The following is a 21727-nucleotide window of genomic DNA, read 5'->3' as shown; positions in this document are numbered from 1 at the left end:
CAAGTCATTAGCATTTAGCCTCTGAATGTGAACGAGAAGCAGAGCCAACTTTTAATAAGATACTCAAGTGGAAACTTGGGTTCAGTTGGGTGGGAAAACATGATTAGTCACTGACAGAACCTAGGTTTGTAAATGATAGCGAGTAGGTTTCCCTTCCTCTGCAGTGACTGATAAAGGGCAGCAGTCCCCTCAGGGCAGCAGACCCTGTGACTGGTGGGTGCTGGTCTGGACTGCAGATGGGCATCTGTGGGGTTACCTCAGGCTTAGGGAGCAGATGGCACCCCAGGTCAGCACACCACTAATGAAGAGCATGGCTGGTGGCCTTTAATGGCCCGTGCCCTGGATAGCTGGTAAAACAACACACCTCTAGATAAAGACAGTTTGCAGACTGGGGTGAGGCGGGCAGGCAAAGTAGTAGGCTGATTAATGGGCCCCCCTCGCCCCCAAACAGAGACTGTTCTTGACAATGTTAATTCTAGGGCATTAGACCTAACCCAAGCATGGGATAATTTTGATATTTCTATAGTTGTATATTTTTATAAATTGCTATAGCTAAATATATTAATTCACTCATATACTTACTATACTACAGTATTTACGTGCCAGACACTGTTCTAAGCACTGAGAAACACATGGTGAATAAAAAAAAAAAAGCCCTCATGGATCTAAGCTTTTAGTAGGAAGACTAAAGATAAACCAGTGGTTCTCAACTGGGGGTGATTTTTGCCCCACCCAGGGGACGTTTGGCAACAGCCGGAGACATTTTTGATTATTCACAGGGTTGGGGGTGGGTAGATTCTCCTGGTGTCTAACGTGTAAAGACCAGAGATGCTGCTAAACATCCTACAATGTACAGGCCCCACAATAAACAATTATCTGACTAGTCTAAAATGTCAATAATATCAACATATCAAAATGTCAGTAGTGCCCAGGTTGAGGATCTCTGGGATAAACCATTTAATACAAATGCATGATGCTGCGATATAATTCTATTAAGACAAATTAAACAAAGGCTAAAAAAACATCATGAGCAGATCTCAGTCTTTTTATTGAGATATATTTTAAGGTACGTAAATTCACCATTTTAAAATGCACAATTCAGTTGTTTTTAGGATATTCACAAAGTTGTGCAACCAACATCACTATCTAATTCCAGAACACTTTCATCAGCTTAAAAAAAATCCTTGTACCCATTAGTATCCACTCTCCATTCCCATGCCTACCCTTGGCCATCATTAACCTACTTTCTGTACCTATGGATTTGCCTATTCTGGACATGTCATCAAGATCGAATCATACAACATGTGGTCTTTTGTGCTTGGCTTCTTTCATTTGGCCTGTTTTCAAGGTTCATCCACGTTGTAGCACGTACCAGTACGTTATTCCTTCCATTGGGTGGATATATCACATTTTGTTTATCCATTCGTTGGTTATGGACACTTGGGTTGTTTCTACTTTTTGGTTATTGCAAATAATGCTGCTAAAACATTTGTGTACAAGTGTTTGCGTGGTCACCTGTTTTCAATTCTAGGGGGTACAGACCTAGGAGTGGAATTGCTGAACCATATGGTAACCATGTTGACGTCTTTAAGGAAATGTTAGATTGTTTTCTAAAGCTGCTGCACCATTTTACATCCCCATCAACGACTTGAGGGCTCCAATCTGTCCACATCCTAGCCAGGACTTGTTACTGTCTGCCAAATTTTAAGCGATGAGAATTTTAATTGCACCTAAATTTTCCACAGAAGAAACATTTAAGTCTTTCTTAATGAACGCTTTGAGGTAGCTATTTCAGCTAATTATCAGCTGAAATTTCCCCTTAGAGGAATAGGAGAGTGAATGCAAAACAAATTCAGAACATCCTTTGGCTTTGTCTCTGTAGGCTTTTACACCTAATTAAAAAGTGTGGCCCTTCCTCTTAAAGACAAGAAATGTCATTCAAGAGTCAATAGCAATGTATTTTATGAGAGGTTCTATTGGCTTGTTTACCTCTTCATTTGGACAGGTCTCAGAATTCAGTGGAGGAGGAAGGGATATAAAATCCTTTATCCACCCCTCTAACTCCAGGCCCAGTGACAAGGACACTCGTCACTGCCCAGGGATACAGCAGGGTGGCTGTCCAGATTCTAGTGCAGCCGAAGTGAGCGCACTTCAATAGCCTAAAAGTCTTGGATACTCACAGAGTGAACCACAGACCAGAAGCTGTTAGAAATGGAGGCTCTCAGACCCCACCCCCCCATCACTGCCCCAAAAGCTGTGTTTTACAAGTTTCCCAGCTGACTCCCGTGCACATTACTGTTTGCAAAGCGCTGCTCTAAATGGAGGATGAGTTAAGAACCTCACACCATCCTTTTTACCAAGGTACCTATTGTTTCAAACCGCTTCTGAAAACATAATCCCCTTAAGCCTTGAAAGCAATCTTGTGGATATATCCCACAAAAAAGGAATCGATGCTGTTTTAAGTTTCATTATAATAGGCAATGTTTAGCTTTGCTTATAAAACTCAGCTGGGCCCTTTCACAGAGGGATAACTAAAAGGCAGAATGGCCTGAAGATTTACATCATGATCCTTTGATGCCTCTGCTTATTGATATTTGGAATTTCTCTGTTTTTGTCACTTGGAAAGTTCCCAAGGTTTCTGTGCTTCAGAGTTTTGCGGCTCCCGATCTCTCCCCCACCAACCACCCCCCTTCTTCTTCCTCCTCCCTCCCTCCCACTCCCAAGAGAAGACCAAGATGACCTTGAGAGCCCCAGGACAGCAGCCGGATGGCATCCTGAAGGTGCAGAGGAAGAACCAGCAGAAACCCAGTGAGGAGGCCGGGATACCACGGCTGGGTTTGCTGCGTTGTTGTTGCGTCATCATGGCTGAGGTACCTAACTTCGGTTCCCTCACCTCTAAACCATGTTTGGGCAACTAAAAAACATCGGCATCAATAATAATAGCAGCTTATCTGTTGAAATACAACGCACTAGTTACGTTTTAACTCATTACACCCCCCAACCAGCCTTGGGAGGGGTAATTGTCATCATCCCCATTTTACAGAGGAGGAAACTGAGACACAGGAGTCCAGTAAGCTTGCCCGAAGTCCCAGAACCAGTAAGTAGGGGAGCCTGGATTTGACTTCAGCATTCTGCTTGCAGAGTTGGCCCTTCAACACCATGCTGAGAAACTGCACTATTTGTTAGATCACTCTGCAAATTGTGAAATACCACATAATATAACTTACTAGCTGTACGGCTCTTTAATAAACAAAGTTTAAACTACAAAAAACTAAGTATTTGGCCAAAAAGCAAACACAGGCTTCTCATTGGGGCTGATTAGGGTCGCCAGTGGTCTCCAATGGAAAGAAATGTAATCCAAGCACTGCAGCAAACAGAGCCTGCGACAGAGGTTTCGTTTATTACAAAACCGCTCAGCAAGTTGTACAAGCCTTCAATGCCTCGAGACAAGGCCGGGATGTTTCTCAAGGCCCTTAACCCGAAGCGGATTTGAACTATTACTATTTAAAAGCCCATGACTGATGGCTGGGAAAGTTCCTTCCATCTTTCAGAGTAACAACAAACAGAGTTCTTCTGGTTTCTGACTGCCAGCTGAAGCACATACTTGGAGGAAACACAAACTCACAAGGCTACTTTCAGAAGACTTGGATTTTTTAGGCATATTCATTCACAGAAGATTTCACTCAAACCAAACTCTTTCTTGCGCCCTTTACAAGCTCCCCAGCTCCCGATACCAAAAGAGCTGGCCAGCCGGGTGAGGTCGGGAGCGCAACAGGCTGGCCACTGGCAGCCTCGGCAACCAACTTTTCACTCCCCAAGTCAATCAAGCCACAAAGAAACACCCATACACCAAACCCTACCAGCACGAGACACACCCAGAATCCCAGCATGTTAGAAGGTTCCAGAAGGATAAGCTGGCCCAACATCCTCACTTCACAGATGAAGACACTGAGGCTCAGAGAGGTTAGGAAATGTGCAGAAGATCAGGACTTGAGCTCACTGCCCTGACTCTAAGAGCAGTTCCTCCCTGAGAAACCCACATCTTCCTTCTTTCCTTTGAAAGCCCTTTATTTACAAGAGGGATCACCATGGTTGGTGTGACTCAGAAATACTTCACGGTAATAACCAACTTTTCATAATCCCTTGAGAGCTTCAGCATTTCTCAATACCTATAATCGCCTATACTTTAGTTGCATTGCTTTTGTAAGACAATCTTTCTGGAGGGGGAAAAATGATATTAAATCACATAAAAATGAATCAGAGAAATTAAGTATTTGGAATTAGGATTTAATCCAAAATCCTTCGTGTGGCTCGCCAGGCTCTATATGAGGAGGTCCTGGCTCCCACTGTGATCTCACCTTCTAGCTCTTTCCCTGTTCGCTAAGGGCACATCAAGTACCCTCCCACCTCAGAGCATTCGCCTTGCTGTTCCCTCCACCAGGAGAGCAGTCCTAGAAAAGAGCAGGCTTGGCACCTCATTCTAATTCAGGAATCTGCTCAAATGAAGGTGTCTGCTCAGAGAGGCCTTTCTTGCCCAGGTTTATTCAAAGTGGCCCCTGGCTGCTTTTTCTCCAATGCACCTGATATTACATGAAAGAGGCATGTGGTTATTGTCTGAGTGCCCCGTTAGGCTATACCTTCCATACGTTCCATGAGGGCAGAGATTTTGCCTTGCCTATTGCAATTTTCCTAGCACAGAGAAGTGGTCTGGGGTGGGCGGGGGGAGAATGCAAGTCTTCAGTTTTGAATTTGCCTTTTCCATCTGAAGTTTCTGTTTTGCATTTCCTTCAACCAAGGCACACCCATAAACTGGCATGACCATGTTTTCTTCAGGTTGTACTGTAAGTTCTTAAGGGAGAGGCTGTGTCCTTTATGTCATTATTACAAGCTTTATTTTGCTTCCCAACATCATGTCACGTGGTGGTTTTCACAGTGTGGCCCTTGGGCCAGCAGCATCAGTATCACTGGGAGCTTGTTAGAAGTGCAGATTCTGAGGATCCTGCCCAGACACAGGGGAGGGGCCCAGCAATCTGTGCTTTAACAAGCCCCCTAGGTGATCCTCATACATGTCCCGTTTTTAGGACCACTGGCATAGGAGGCAGAAGCATGGACTAAAATTCAGTATTCTTTGGTTTTGGTCTCAGTTCTGCCACCCCCAAGTATGGAACGATAAGGTCGCTCACTTTCACTGGCCTCAGTTTATTCATCTGGTCCACATGACCACTGAAGCCTTTTTCAGCTCTCAAGTCTATAATTCCAACCCAGCCTACCAACTGTTTCCTGGCACTTACTTGCTGCAACATCTAAATTCTAATGAGGTCACTGAGCTCAAAAGAGGCTTAGCACACACCGAGTATTTCAGCGGGACAAATCTTAATCCTAAAAGACCTGGATTCCCATTTCAGATTATAATCCGAGGGTAAGGAAGGCATCACTGTCTAATAGCTTATAGTCAAAAACACGTTGAAAAACGAATCCTACTCTACTAGTTGGGATCAACCCTATGGGCCTAAGAGAAATCGCCTCTGGCAGAGAAGTAATAGGGCTGCCAGGCCTTCAGCTATTGCAAAGGCAGCTGCAACAGGGACTTTGATCACTACCCGTTAGGGACTGAGGGGGCAGACAGTTTGAGAAATGGGAACACTGGTGGCCTTCTCCTGCTAAACGTTTCGGATAGGTATAATAAATGGTGACTAGCATAAAAGAAATAAAGGCTGTAAAAATAGGATTCCTGTCCTTTAAGTGCCCACGATGTGCTAATGGAATCAGCCGTGCTTCTGGGGACAGAGATCTCCTGGGGACAGGAGGAGGAGAGGCTGAGACGAAAGATCACATACTCAGAGCTAAGAAACCCCGTGACACTTAAGCTGAGAGTCAGCTCTTTTTCTTCGGGATTGTTTGGCTTCACAAATGCAGTAGGAAAAACAGCCCTTGGGCAGTATGAAATCTCTTTAGGGCAAATGATTCGCCTCTTGTGCTCAGAACAGACCCCCAGACTCCACCACCCAGAATGGGTGATTTGTACCAATTTCCAAACCTTTCTGACCCACACTTTCCTCTTCACAAATTACTCCAGGGTAATTGAGAGCATCAGATAAGAAATACCTGAGGGAAACTGACATGGTCTTTAAAATGGGTGAAAGAATCAACGATCTGTTGAATGAATGACACATATGAAAGCCCCTAGCCCAGTGTTGGGCACGCAATATTAACACGATTAATAACAATTCCTTTCTTATTAACTGGATAAGATTGGGCTCTAACCCCGATAGTCTAATAACAGGGATAAGATTAAGTACATAGGTAACCGAGACTCATCAAATCCTAGGTGTTTTAAGAGAGGCGGTGGTTGAGATCGAGCTCACCCCCTTAGGAATTTAGAAAAGGCTTCATGAAAGAGACGGAAAACTGGACCTCGAATGACCCAGCAGCCTGGTGGGGCGGCGGTGGCAGCGTTTTGGAAGGCGTGTATTTCAGGGAAGCAGGAGTATTTCTAAAGGACAGGCACGTGTCGAGTGATTTCATGCGCCTCCACCCTTGAACTGTCTGGTGACTGCCAGCCTGAGAACCTCCCGCCCCAGGTGCCCCCTCCTCTCGCGAGGTTAGGCTGAGTAGAGGTCACTGCCTGCTTGTGCTCCCGGCCACCCGCCCCTGCTCCGCCCTCTAACACGGTTGGCTGGGGTTTCCCAGGCTCTCCTGACCTCCGCATGCGGGGGCAGGTCCGGGCCGGCGGAGGGCATGGAAAAGCCAGATTGCTGCAACCCCGGGCAACAGTGAGCCAACTGAGTGTTTAAAATCCTTCCTTCTCAATATACTTAATCCTGCTTTGCAAACAGTTTTAAAATGAAAAATCCTGTGATCCCTCCAATATTTTAATCAGTGCAGTTCTTAATCCCCAAATCTATTCTCATCAATTTGCACCACTTCCCTGGTTACAAGTGTTCCTTCCAAAGCACAATTTTGCAACATGATCTGTCCAGCTTTAACCTACACCATTTTTCCCTTTAAAACCCTTGCGAATTAGTTTAACATAATTTACGTTATGCCAAAATTTACCTTTCATTTTAATTTTATTCTGTGCACAAGCATTATATATACATATATGTATGTGTGTGTATGCTAGGAAAAATTCCACCTGGGCTCCGTGGGCCTTCCTCAGTCTACCTGTAACCTATCATGGGGAAAACCTGTTGAGAAGCCTTGGGCTAAGAAGCCTGGGGTCTCACTGCAGAGTGTCCAGAGCTGTGGTTCTCAGTTTGGACTGACCATTCAAGTATCCTGGGTGCTTTAAACAACCCCATGCCCAGACTGCACCCCACACCAATTACATAGGTATCTTAGAGGGTGACACCCCGCACAGCACTTTTCAAAGCTGTCCAGGTGCTTCTAATGGGAGTTGAGAACCACTGATCCAGTGTCAGGTGGGTCCCTGACCTTGACCTGCTATGATAACTCTGGAGGAAGGGAAGGAAACAGTGAGCATGGTGTTGTTTTTCCTTTTCAACTCGGGATGGCCTCCATCACGCTGTTACCAGCACCCACACTGTCCTCCACTTCCTCTGCCCCCACCCACACCCTCCCAATCCATTCTCTCAGGTCCACCTTGCATCACACTTCATACCTCAGGCAGGAAGCATTCCTTCACTACTCCTGTGCCTAACCACCTCTTCCCATCTTGAACCCCTTACAAGTTAGTATTTTATGATTCAGCACTTAATTATTCTCCAGTACATCCATTGGTCTTGTCTTCTCGGCCAGATGCTATGCATCCTGTAGGCAAGGACCACATTTTCTCCTTCTTTTGTACATGCTTACGATAGAGTTTGGAGCATTTTAGACAACAGAGTTTGGCGCATTTTAGTACCTCCCAACTAGAAGCAAACATCTGGGCACATTTGCAAGACAGGAACAGACGTTATGTCGCCTTTGAAAATCTACTTGACCAAAAGCAGAGCAGATATGCTATATAGAAATTATAGCGTTCAGTTCATCCCTCTGCCAAACATTAACAAGATTTAGACAAGACACAGGGTGGTTTTGCCTGGAAGGTCACTTTGCTGGGAAGGAGGCTGCAATGACATAAAATATACAGCAGTTTTAGGTAAATGAATTTGGCAGCTGTGTGGGAAGAACTGGAGGAAGGTGACCAGGTGGTATGACTTGATTTCCAAGACTGAACTGAGAAAACCCTGTATCCGTCCCTATTCTGCGAAAACAGGAAGAGTCAAAAGTACAACAAGCCACCCACCAGAGGAGCCCCTTCTTGTCCTGACTTGCAGAATTCAAGGACGACCTCCCCTATTTTACATGTAAGTTCCACAGAGTCATCTAAAAATACTAGCACAAGTTCTTGTTTTCAAAGCCAAAAAGATCAGGTTTCTGAAACACGGGCTATGGATACAGACAACATATATACACATATATATATGTATATATATATACACATATATATATGTATATATATATACACACATAGCTGGGTGGTATTTTTTCAAATACTACAGTCCCAGCAGTGATTTTATTTAGTCTGGTTGTTCCTAAAACAAACACACATAACTTTAATGAAATGTACATCCAAATGTAGGGGAAACCATCCTGAAACAATTAGACTGCTCTATGGTGAGAGGTTTTAGGGCAATGGCATCCTCCCCCTTCCTCACCTCCACAGTGGAAAGAGAATGGAGGGGTCGCAGGAAGCCAAGCCTGACTCCACAAACACAGCCTGCAGCCGTGGCTCTCTGCCCTGCTCTATTTTGTTCTCTTCTGACCCCAGACACCACCCTGCTTTTACTCTTCGCAAAGTGAATTCCAGTCATTCGACTGCTTTCACTTTTTTTTTTTTAACCCCTCTTTGATCAGTTTTAGAGGGAGAAAATTTTCAGACAAGGTTTCTTATCTCTCCCTAAAGGAAATATTCCAGCAAGAACTGAAAAGTCTGAAGAATTACCAAACCACCCATCTGGTTATTGACCTTGGGTTATGGAGGCTTCTGGAGAATGTCTGCCGAGATGGCTGCCTCATTCTTGGGACTTTCTGGGTCGTCTGGTTCTCTAGGTAATGAAGGCTGAGTATTTCCCTACTGAAAGTTCACTGGAAGCTGGGAGAGACAAGTGTCAAGTTGTGACATTCACCAGGATAGCTTTTTGCCTCTCGAACCCCCAAGTTAACTCACCCCTAATAACTTTGCCCGTGAGACAGTACCAGCAGAAAGAGAGTGTTTTCTCCATTAGAACCATGCTGAAAAGTTCACATCCACAAACACCAGCCAAATGCCTCTTCTATGCCTGGAACAGTGGGAGAGACCAACACAAACACTAAAATCATACTATCCTTGTCCTCAGGGACCTTCTGTGTTGTGAGGAAGCGGTCCCCAACCTTTTTGGCAGCAGGGACCGGTCTCATGGAAGCCAATTTTTCCACAGGACAGGGTGTGGGGATGGTCAGGGGGTAACGCGAGCGACCGGGAGCGGCAGATGAAGCCTCACCTGCTGTGCGGCCGGTTCCCGACAGGCCCACGGAGCGCTACTGGTCCCCGGCCCGGGGGTCCTCGGTTGGGGACCCCTGTTGTAAGGGATTCAAGTCGTTCAGAAAACACAGCTCTTATTTAAGCTGTAGAGACTTTTCTATTGTTGTAACAACATCAAGTTCTAAAGCAAGATTCTAGTATTTCAAAGAGAAGAAGAATCAAAAAAAAAAAAAAGGACTGAGAATATCAGGGAGGAAGGCATTCTGGACCAGAAAACCTGGGACAAACACCTGGATGGTCTTATAGGAGGGGAGGGCAGGAAGCAGACAGCGCCACCTCCAGCAGAAGGAATGTGTGAGAAAACAGTTAGCTAAGTGAGGGCAGGGCCACTGGGAGGCCCTTGAAAGCCAAAATCAGGACTCTAGGCTGTCAGGCAATAGGAAAACATGGTGCATCACTAAGCAAGATGACAAAACGGGTTATCACAAAAGCTACCTAGAAAATAGGCCTCCAAATTAATTTTGATATGGAGGTGTATATAAATCAAAGGGTAAACCCTAATAAGTGGGCAGAGAATGAGGCCAAGTCCTGCCAAGGACCTAACTTTAGGTGTGTGATTTAGTCTTACCCTTCGGAGATAAATGCAATACATTCCATACGCGTCCACCGACAAATGCTGGCCCTGCGAGCTCCGCGGGGCTGGTGAAGCCAAGACCTCTGGCAGGAGGGACACACTGCATTGGCCCGCCGTGAATTTAGAACTGCTCCTAGGAGGCTCCCAATTCACCTGCTACCAAACCAAATGCCCATGCGAAAGAACAGGAGCACGAACTGCAAAGTCTCCGCAGCTTGAGGGAGACACGTGTACACTTGGGCAGGAATGCACAGATTGGACTAACCCAAATCCCAAAGTGCAGACTTCCAAGGTGAGAAGCCAAGGGAACAACACTGCTTGGGGCTCACAACAGAGCGCTTGGCTGTGCAGAATGACGAGGTCCAAAAGGGACAGGAGAGATGGTTTCCAACGCCGCAGCATACCCCTCCTTCTCAATACTAGGGCCATTAGATGTGAATGAAAATATGAAGCCAGATAGATTTAATTCCATGGTGCCTTTGAAAATTAAATTCTCATAGTTATCAGTTAATAACTTTAATAGTCAAAAGGAATAGCCCAAGTAGAGAAGTTAAACATTACCAGATGATGACTTATGGAAAATCTTGCACAGAAAAATTAATTACCTCCTCTCTTCCTTTTCCATAGAGTTCCTCTAGTTTTCTACCTAAGTGTCACTGAAGGGAAAGACGGTGGCTTGTAAGTGCAAAGGTAGAGATGTTAGAACTGGTTCTAGGGTTAATTCAGGGAGAGATGTATCATGTGGGCCTTAGTTTTATCATCTTCCAAATGGAGGTGGTGATTTTTTATAACTGCTGTGTGCATTTCTACAGTTGAAAAAAATAGAATAAACTACCGATTCATGCTACAATCAGGATGAAACTTGAAAACATTATGCTAAGTGAAAGAAGCCAGAGACAAAGGGCCCCGTATGTATAGTATGATTCCATTTACGTGAAATATCCATAATAGGCAAATTCATAAAGACAGAAAGCCGATTAATGGTTGCCAGGGAGAGCGGGAGGGGAAGTTGAGGACTGTCGCTGTTTAATGCGTATGGGTTTCCTTCTGGGGTGATGAACAATTTCTGGAACTAGATGATGATGGTTGTACAACATTATGAAGGTATTTAATGTCACTGAACTGTATACTCTAAAATGGTTAAAATGGTAAATTTTATGATGTGTATATTTTACAATTAAAAAAGAGAGGGAATCGAAAATAACAGTCTGGCCATCTATTCTATACATAATAAATGTCTTATTAACAAAAGACACAAATGGATCAAGGTGATCACAATTGTGGCGAAACCACTAATCTAAATTTTTTTATCTTCTTTTAGTGAGTACTGTCTTGGACAAAACTATCATGAACAGTTCCCTCCCCTTTCTCTCAGATGGCTACAAAGTTCATCTCGTGCAGACACCTGCAGAGCCAGGCTGGGAGGAGGACAGGAGCCAGGGAAGCTGTAGAGTGGTACAAAGGGTAATGCAAAAGCACCATGCCTACAGCCAAAAGCCTCAGGACGGGCTTAGGAGTATGGCCTCTGCCACTGTAGCTCAGAGAGCACGGACTCCAAATGTGGCATCACAGGAAAAGGTTAACTGACTCATCCAACAAATATTTATTGACTATCTACTACAAACCAAGCCGCTGGCTAGATGATATAGTTATAGCCGTGAACTACAAGGTCACAGTCCCTTCTAGCAAGGAAATTACAATCTAGAGCGCAAGAGAGACAAGAACTAAGTTTACATAAGGCCGCGTAGGCAACTGATACAACAAAATATGAGCCAACATCCAAAGCCCACCTACTACTGGGCATCCTAACGAGTCAGAGCTCACGGGGATACGGCCCTGTCCTCACACCTGAGACAGGCCAAGGAGGAAGTCAAACTGAGGCTGTGAGGTGGAGCTCAACCTGGCATGACGGGCACGGAGGACAAGCCCAGCTCCTAGAGGACCAGACTCCGACCTGCGTGACAACGCGTCCCTCTTCTCTTTGTGTACCAACTAGCCTGGTCTCTACACAAAGCTCAGCCCCTTAAGCTCTCTTGCGGCTCCCAAAACAACAGGGTCGGTGTCTACACCACGGGATCCACTGGGTGCTGGGAAGAGGGTTAACTGGCAAAGTATGCTAAAATGTGACAATTTTCTCCTGACAATTTGCCAGTCGTGCCTGATACTTATCCTTCAATCTAGAGTCAATCTAGTTTAGTTTCCAGAGAATGGTTCTCTCTGGTTGAACCTACATGGGATACTTTAAAAAAATATTGATTCCTGGGCCTCTCCCTAGACCAAATGACTCAGAACACCTGGGGTGGGCATGGCATCAACATGTTTGAAAAGCATCCCAGGAGAGTCTAATGCAGGAGCTGCCAGGATTGAGAACCACTCATCTAGGACAAGAAAGGAAGGGAGCTGGCTTTATCAAGTGTCTACTGTGGGCTGGGCACTGTGCAGCTCTTTACATACGGTGTCTATGGCTGTAGGTGCCCCTACCTCAACGTCTTGGAAGTGTTCCGGCCACGAGCATTACGGCCCCTAGGAGAGGCACTCAACCCTGGGAGGGACAGGAGATCAGGAATAGATACCCCAGTCTCCTTACCCCTCAGGTGGGATAGCTCTGAGGCATACTTTAAGCCTGGGGTAAGCAAACTAGTTAATATGTCAGGCTTTGTGGGCCATACAGCCCTTGTCTTACCACTCAAATCTGCCTTTGTGGTGCAGAAGCAGCCAGGGACAATGCTGAATGAATGGGTGTGGCTGCATTCTAATAAAACTTGATTTCAAAAGACAGTGGGCCACACCCTGCTCTAAATCTAAACAGATTCCCAGAGGTCCTTAGTGGGAATGAGTCTCAGTTGCCCAGAGCAGTACCGTGTCAATAACATGCTATAGAGGCTTCATTCCCTTACCGTGCACTTCCTGGGATCACGGGCTATAAAAACTACTTACACTCAAATCCTCACCTCAAAGCCTGCTCCTGGGGGCACCCAACCAAAGTCAGTATCTTGTTTTATTCTTATAACTGCCCTAGCGGTTGAATACTGTCATCTCCACTGTACAACGAAGAAACTGAAATTCAAGGACTACACAACTCCTAAGTGATAGAGTCCAGATTCGAGTCTAAAGATCTCTCTACAGTACGACCAGAGGAAGGATGGGTACACGCAAGCACACACGACCAGAGGAAGGATGGGTACACGCAAGCACACACGACCAGAGGAAGGATGGGTACACACGACCAGAGGAAGGATGGATACACGCAAGCACACACGACCAGAGGAAGGATGGGTACACGCAAGCACACACGACCAGAGGAAGGATGGATACATGCAAGCACACACGACCAGAGGAAGGATGGATACACGCAAGCACACACGACCAGAGGAAGGATGGGTACACGCAAGCACACACGCACACACGACCAGAGGAAGGATGGATACACGCAAGCACACACGCACACACGACCAGAGGAAGGATGGGTACACGCAAGCACACACGACCAGAGGAAGGATGGGTACCCGCAAGCACACACGACCAGAGTAAGGATGGATACACGCAAGCACACACGACCAGAGGAAGGATGGATACACGCAAGCACACACGCACACACGACCAGAGGAAGGATGGATACACGCAAGCACACACGCACACACGACCAGAGGAAGGATGGATACACGCAAGCACACACGACCAGAGGAAGGATGGATACACGCAAGCACACACGACCAGAGGAAGGATGGGTACACGCAAGCACACACGCACACACGACCAGAGGAAGGATGGATACACGCAAGCACACACGCACACACGACCAGAGGAAGGATGGATACACGCAAGCACACACGCACACACGACCAGAGGAAGGATGGATACACGCAAGCACACACGACCAGAGGAAGGATGGATACACGCAAGCACACACGACCAGAGGAAGGATGGGTACACGCAAGCACACACGACCAGAGGAAGGATGGGTACCCGCAAGCACACACGACCAGAGTAAGGATGGATACACGCAAGCACACACGACCAGAGGAAGGATGGATACACGCAAGCACACACGCACACACGACCAGAGGAAGGATGGATACACGCAAGCACACACGCACACACGACCAGAGGAAGGATGGATACACGCAAGCACACACGACCAGAGGAAGGATGGATACACGCAAGCACACACGACCAGAGGAAGGATGGGTACACGCAAGCACACACGCACACACGACCAGAGGAAGGATGGATACACGCAAGCACACACGACCAGAGGAAGGATGGATACACGCAAGCACACACGCACACACGACCAGAGGAAGGATGGATACACGCAAGCACACACGCACACACGACCAGAGGAAGGATGGATACACGCAAGCACACACGACCAGAGGAAGGATGGATACACGCAAGCACACACGACCAGAGGAAGGATGGGTACACGCAAGCACACACGACCAGAGGAAGGATGGGTACCCGCAAGCACACACGACCAGAGGAAGGATGGATACACGCAAGCACACACGACCAGAGGAAGGATGGATACACGCAAGCACACACGCACACACGACCAGAGGAAGGATGGATACACGCAAGCACACACGCACACACGACCAGAGGAAGGATGGATACACGCAAGCACACACGACCAGAGGAAGGATGGATACACGCAAGCACACACGCACACACGACCAGAGGAAGGATGGATACACGCAAGCACACACGCACACACGACCAGAGGAAGGATGGGTACACGCAAACACACACGACCAGAGGAAGGATGGGTACACGCAAGCACACACGACCAGAGGAAGGATGGGTACACGCAAGCACACACGACCAGAGGAAGGATGGGTACACGCAAGCACACACACACACACGACCAGAGGAAGGATGGATACACGCAAGCACACACGACCAGAGGAAGGATGGGTACACGCAAGCACACACGCACACACGACCAGAGGAAGGATGGATACACGCAAGCACACACGCACACACGACCAGAGGAAGGATGGGTACACGCAAGCACACACGACCAGAGGAAGGATGGGTACCCGCAAGCACACACGACCAGAGTAAGGATGGATACACGCAAGCACACACGACCAGAGGAAGGATGGATACATGCAAGCACACACGACCAGAGGAAGGATGGATACACGCAAGCACACACGCACACACGACCAGAGGAAGGGTGGATACACGCAAGCACACACGACCAGAGGAAGGATGGATACACGCAAGCACACACGCACACATGACCAGAGGAAGGATGGATACACGCAAGCACACACGACCAGAGGAAGGATGGATACACGCAAGCACACACGACCAGAGGAAGGATGGATACACGCAAGCACACACGACCAGAGGAAGGATGGGTACAAACAAACAAGCAAACACACACACACACACACAAATACTTAAATATATAGTTTTAATTATGGTGGACAAAAGTACCACATATGGCAAATCATAAAGCAAAATTCATACAAAATTACAGATCTATGTGAAGGAAGGGGTTTCATAAGAAATAATACTATAAATAAGATTTGAGGGTTATGAAAAAATTACTTTCTCTTTTACGCTGTTTCTAATCTGGGGCAGAACTCTTTTCCCACCTATCAGTTAACTGACTGCAAGCCTGGTGATATGTCTTCTCTGGCAAAATCTCTGGTCACACCTGGGAGCAAATGTGGCCATTCAAGGTAAAGCCCAAATATGTAATTTGGACCTTGAAGAGAAAGGAACTGGATTAAAATATCCTCTTATACATTTTAACATGCGGGGTGCGGTAGGGGCAGTAATTTCACAAAGTCCCCACAGATGCACTGGCAAAGTTCCCCCAGGGACCCCGGGAATTCCAGACAACGGGTTGAGAACCCAGAGGCGGCCGTCAGAAGCCAATCTCTTTAGCTTACGCGGTCTTGCCCTCGCTGTCATGTTTGGTGGCGCTGGCCCCCTTCTTGCCCAGCAGCGAGGCCACCTTCTCTGCGTCTCCGTTCTCCACGGCCTGCAGCAGCCGGTCATCATTCTTGTTCCACTCGTTGGTCTGTGGAGCAAAAGGGAGACGCAGAGCCAGTGAGCAATATAGCGGCCACGGCCATGCAGCCGGTGGGACCTTGGTCCTCCCCACTCCCCAAGCCTCCCATCGCTCAGATCAGAACCTGCCCCCAAATGCACGACTTTAAAAATACCTTTCCCTTCACCATGGACACACCCAAAAAGACCGGTTTCCCAAAAGAAAACATCCACAATTCGATGAAAGAGCGGCCAGTCACCAAACTCTGAAAGAAAAGCAACTTCTTTCAACTGAAATGGGGAAGATGAAGCAACTTAAAAAGACCAAGAGGCCAGTTTACACATTAGCTTATTTCTAGCTAAACCTGACAGCTGGTGCCGCAGCACACTGACCTTGGACCTGGTCAGCAGCTCACTGGGCTCCTGATGTTACAGGACCAACCAGCCACCAGCCCAAGGTTACCTGAGGATTTACACATGCGAGCCTCCATCTGCTTTGGTAGTTGCTGCTTCTGGCCTGTTTACTGGACTTGGAATTTTGAGTTGTATGCTGGTCTTAAGTAGTTGTCTAGGCCTCCGACTCAACAGAGTATCACCAGAAACTAAACTTCCTCCTGAGCAAACTATTCCACATCAAATAGCTCTGAGCAAAGTGTCCGCCACCATGGACCCTCAGCCCCAAGAGAACAATTCTGCAAACCGCAGTAACAGTAAAGCTTTCAGCTGCACAAAAACTAGTTTCTACTCTTAGAAGGGAAAGAAGATAATATAAGAGCAAAAAGAGTCTCGAGTACTAAGAATTGTCCAACGTGAAAAGGCAGCAGTGAGCCATTGAAGATTTTAGAGCAGAGGAGACAATAAACTTGGTGATGGAAGAAGAGTCAATGGGAGGTATGTGAAGCATGGGGGGGGGGGTGTTCATCGAGGGGGAGGAGATCCTGGGACACATCAAAGCCCCTGGGAAACTTTGCAGGCCCAGCCTGCCCTCCAGACACATCCCCACCCCAGCCCTTGCTAAGCCTACTTTCTGGCCTCTCCAGCCGTGGACACCACCACCCTGAAAGAGAAACTTCTTCCCTCCCCAACGCTTTCTGTAGACAGGTCTCTAGGGCTGGCTGCTTCCCTGTGACACCAAAAATAAGAATCTCCAAGTAATTCATATTAAAGGCTTTGCCACGGACCACTTCCAGGAAGACACAAGGAGACTCTGGAGATTTAAAAGCTAACAAGAGGGACTCTTTTAAAGGACCGCAGTCTTCCACGGGCCAGAAGTGTGTTCACATCTCTCTGTACGCATGGAACTGGGAAACCCAACAGGACTGTGCCCTCTCATACAGCAAGGGTGAGGCCACAAGATGTCCGCAGCACCCCTCCCACCCTAGCCTAGAGGCAGGGCTTTAGAGAAAGCCACAGGCCGGGGAGGAGTGCAACAGGTATAACCCAGGGTTCAAGTCAGGAATTTGCTTCTCTGAGAGTCTCAGGGCGGGGTGTCTTCCATTTCTCAGGACTCCCTCCTTCCCGCATGAAGGAGGAAGTCCTCCTTCTTCTTGCCATCACTGAGTGCAAGCACACAGCAAGCATGAGGTAGGTTTGAATGAAAATCACAAGTCTGTCCTCTAGGCTGCGTGAAGTCCAGAACTTTAGATGGACACCTACATGCTATGGATCTGAAGTCACCTGGAAAAAAAACACCTCTCTGCCTCAGTTTCCCAAAGCTTTGAACTGGATGACCACTGTGATTCCTCTAAAGCTTAAAAGGTTTAATCTATAAAATGTCCCACACCAAACAGTGCTAGGAATTATTCGAGAACAGTACTGTCTGTGATAATGGAAATGTTCTATATCTGCACTGTCCAAAACTGTAGCCACTCGGCCAGTGAGTCTCAACCAGGGGTGACTCTGCCCCTCAAGGGACATTTAGCAATCTCAACAGACAGTTTTGACTGTCATGACTAGAGAATGCTCCTGGCATCCAGTAGGTAGAGCCTGGGGTGCTGCTAAACACCCTACAATGCATGGGATGGCTCCCTCCCCCCAACCAAGAATTATCTGGCCCCAAACACCAGTCTCGAATTAGCCACACGTGGCTATTGAGCAGTGGAAATGTGGCCAATGCGACTGAGGAAATGGATTTTTAATTTTAAACTCCAAGTGCCAGTAGCTAGGGGCTATCATACAGAACAGCACAGCTTCACATGAAGGCTCTCTAAATACTGTTTAACAAAGAAAGAGTGTGTCTGGGCCAAATCATCCCCAATTCTCCTACAACAATCAATTTACTCACAAAGAAGACATTAGGTTTTCTCTTCAATTACAAATCGGGCTTCCTATTGAAGGGGAAGAAACAAACATACTGCCCGAGGCACAAGCATTTGTTAGTGGAATAGCAAGCTTTACTTAACAACAAAACGTAGCAAACACCAAGAAACAGGTCAGCTGATTTCCCCCCACTGCATTTTACTAGCCACGACAAAACAAAAAAAGTTTACTGAAGCACATTTCGGACCAGTTACTCCTACCTACATTATCCCAAACGCAGCATTATTATTAGTGTTGTCTTTTAAAATCCTTCCCTAATTTAAACTGACCAAATTAAAACTGGATTGGGCAGATCAAAAGGATATTAAATCTCAGAGGACTGACTGAAAGTACCTAAGCAAAGAAAGGCCACATGAAAGGATTTTCCTTCTCAGTGCCGCTAAGGCCCTCAACTCGGGCAGAGAAAAATCTGATTGCAGGGGCTCTCTAAAATTAGTTACACGTGGATCTGTTACCGGACACAAGTTTGTGTGCCCAACGAACCAAAATGTCGGGAGTTTGGAGCAGAGAAAGGTTTATTGCAGGGCCATGCAAGGAGAAAGGGTGGCTCCTGCCCCCCAAAACCCCGGACAGCAAAGAATTTTTAAAGGCGGGGTGGGGGGGGTGGCGTCCCAGGGTATGTGATCAGCTCGGGCACAATTCTCTGATTGGACGATGGGCGGCTTAGGCACCAGAAGGTCTGGGGGCTATGTGCTCAAGATCATCCAGTAGTTCTTCCATTTGGTGGTGGTTTCTTAGCATCTGAAAAGCCCAGGCAATGTGTAGGAGATACCATTATCTGAGTACTTCAGAGAGGAGCTACAGCAGAGGATACGGGAGAGGGGTCTGTCGCGGGGAGGGTCCAGGGTCCCCGCTCGGCTACAAAGGTGCCGGGAGGGTGGTTTTGCAGGACAGGGCATGGAAGCCTTGAGCTCCCACACGCATGCGCACACACACCCCATACCTTGCCCTATGCGTTTCTTCCATTTGGCTACTCCTGAATGGTATCCTTTATAATAAACTGACAATAGTAAGGGAAGTGCCCTCCTGAGTTCTGTGAGCTGTTCAAGCAAATCATCAAACCTGAGGAGGGCGGGACTTCCCTGGTGGTGCAACGGCTAAGACTCTGCGCTCCCAATGCAGGGGCCACAGGTTCGATCCCCGGTCCGGGAACTAGATCCCACATGCCGCAACTAAGAGTCTGCATGCCTCAACTAAGGAGCCAGCAAGCCTGCCTGCCTGCCACAACTAAGACCAGGTGCAACGAAATAAATAAATATTTTAAACAAACAAACAAAAACCTGAGGAGGGGGGTTGTGGGACCCTTGGACCTTATAGCTGGCCAGTGAGAAGCATGGTTGGCCCAGGACCTGAAACTGGCATCTGAAGTGGGAGCACTCTTGTGGGACTGAGACCTTAACCTGCGGGGTCAGACGCTAACTCCAGGGCGTTAGGGTCAGAGCTGAAGTGCATCGCTGGACACCCACTTTGTCAGGGAAGTTGAAGAGCTGGGTGTTGGTATGACGGAACCCTCCACCCCGGCCTGCATCCGGGGCTGTAAGCAGACAGGTTAGGGGGTCCCCGGAGAAAGAGAACCAGGAATGGCTCTCCTGACATAAGAGAAGCCATTCTGGCCTAAGCCATTTTGTGATCTAAGCCTGGCCATAATGCTTGCCCTTGAACAGGTCTCAGTGATTAATGATCCCAAGGGAACAAAGGAATTCGGAAACAGAGAAAAGGCAGTCAAACAATAGTGCAGTGATAAAGCAGAGTCCTAGTTCCTCCTCAAGGGACAGAAATAATAATATATCTCTGAGTTCTTTAGGAACTAAGGCCCCCACCCAGGAGGAGGATGGAATGGTGAGGTTGACCGTCCTGACTTCAATCAACTAAAGCTTGGACTAGTTGACCTGTGCCCCAGTTCTATGCTGAATTCTCCTCTGCTCAAGCCCCCTCGTGAATATGCATATATCCTTAGCATAAAACTTCCCCCACTTTGCTGTTCTGGGGGAGATGCTGCTTTGGGAGAGATCCCCGGGGTTCTCCTTACTGGCTGCAAGTAATGAATCCTTCCTCTTCCTGATCTTCGGCTTGTCTGTGTCTATTGGCTCGACATCCACCAAGAGGTGGATCCGGTTTTCGGGTAACAGTGTCAGAAGTAGATCACAGGATAGATGAAGTGTGAAATCTTGCCATAACATTCCAAAGTAATTCACTCATACTCTGGAATCATGGAAGGCTTCCGGAGACCACCAGCACATCAATAAACCCCCTCCCCCTGCTGGCACTCCCTCCACAGGGCAGGCTCAGCTCTGCCTCCACGCTGGGCTCCTGGTTCCCTTAGAACAGTGTTTTTAACCTCTTAGTGGATTAATCCAACATCAAAAATAATAATAAAGTAGAAAAACATTTTTAAACATCAGATGCATAATATTTAATAAGGTTAAACGTTCTGAAACTTCTAAGTGTGTAGTGGGTGGTGATATAAAATATATTTCTTACTGGGGAATCACAATAAAAAACGATGGATGCCACTGCTTCAGAAGGCAGTCATCCCATCCGCCTCTGGAAAGGCTGCCTTCTAAAGCCCAATGGACCCTGCAGGCTCTTTAAGCCTTTCCAGGTGACCTCTCTGGGCTTCTCGCCGCTGTCAGTCCCCGAGGGCCCACCCACTCACCTCCACTGAAGCCCACAGTCTAGACTTGATGAAATATCGCGTCCGGGCTTTTGTGCGCCAGCTCAGCGGGTGCTAGTTTTGTCTCCTGGTCTCCAGCTCCCTCAAGGCACTGACAACAGCCTTTATTCCTTAGCCCCGGGGTGCCTAGTAAATGCTCAGTGTCTGATTTTAGTAGGAGTTTCTTCCTCTTGATCAGCTTCAACCTCTGACTTGGCAAATATTTCTTTCTTCATTTCTGAAACTCTTTCATCCTTTTGCAAACAACTATTTAATGATGTTTCAGATTTTATTTTTAAACAAGCTAAACAAATCCCGCTCCCTCAGCTTTTCTACTCCATTAACTCTTCTAAGGCCACTTTTCCGAGATTTTAATCCTAGGTACACTTTCTCCAAATCTCTTCCCAACCAAGGATCCACGCCCCATCAATCCATCAGGGTGAACCCAGTGTCCCCCAGTCAGGGGAACCGCATGTGAACTGGTTAAATACACAGACTCCCAGGTCCCATCCTGGAGAGATTCTGGTCCCAGCGATCTGGGGAGTAGGGTGGGCAGAGGGCCCTGGACTGACCCAGGTTCAACGACTGCTCTGATTCGGATTGCAGGTTTGGGGACAATGGGAACCCATGCTAAAGCTAAGCAGAG

At 47.1% G+C, this 21727-nt stretch overlaps 1 protein-coding gene across 5 annotated transcripts in view; it reads right to left on the bottom strand.

The window, feature by feature from the left end:
* Positions 1-21727, bottom strand: part of RAI14 (retinoic acid induced 14) — a 150472-nt gene that overhangs the window by 39971 nt on the left and 88774 nt on the right. For 4 of the 5 annotated variants that reach the window (XM_089908750.1, XM_089908749.1, XM_022599626.3 and 1 more), the window contains one exon: positions 16010-16140. In XM_089908750.1, the coding sequence (XP_089764876.1) occupies positions 16010-16140 (131 nt within the window). Of the gene's footprint in view, positions 1-16009; positions 16141-16285; positions 16393-21727 lie in introns of those variants that run through there. The other variant, XM_022599596.3, reaches the window with a different exon arrangement.

This window comes from Delphinapterus leucas, chromosome 3 (genome assembly GCF_059928025.1).
Source record: "Delphinapterus leucas isolate spDelLeu-1000000601 "Yukka" chromosome 3, BTC_Dleu_Yukka2, whole genome shotgun sequence".
In the NCBI taxonomy this organism is placed as follows: domain Eukaryota; kingdom Metazoa; phylum Chordata; class Mammalia; order Artiodactyla; family Monodontidae; genus Delphinapterus; species Delphinapterus leucas.
This window is presented reverse-complemented; position numbering and strand designations above follow the sequence as displayed.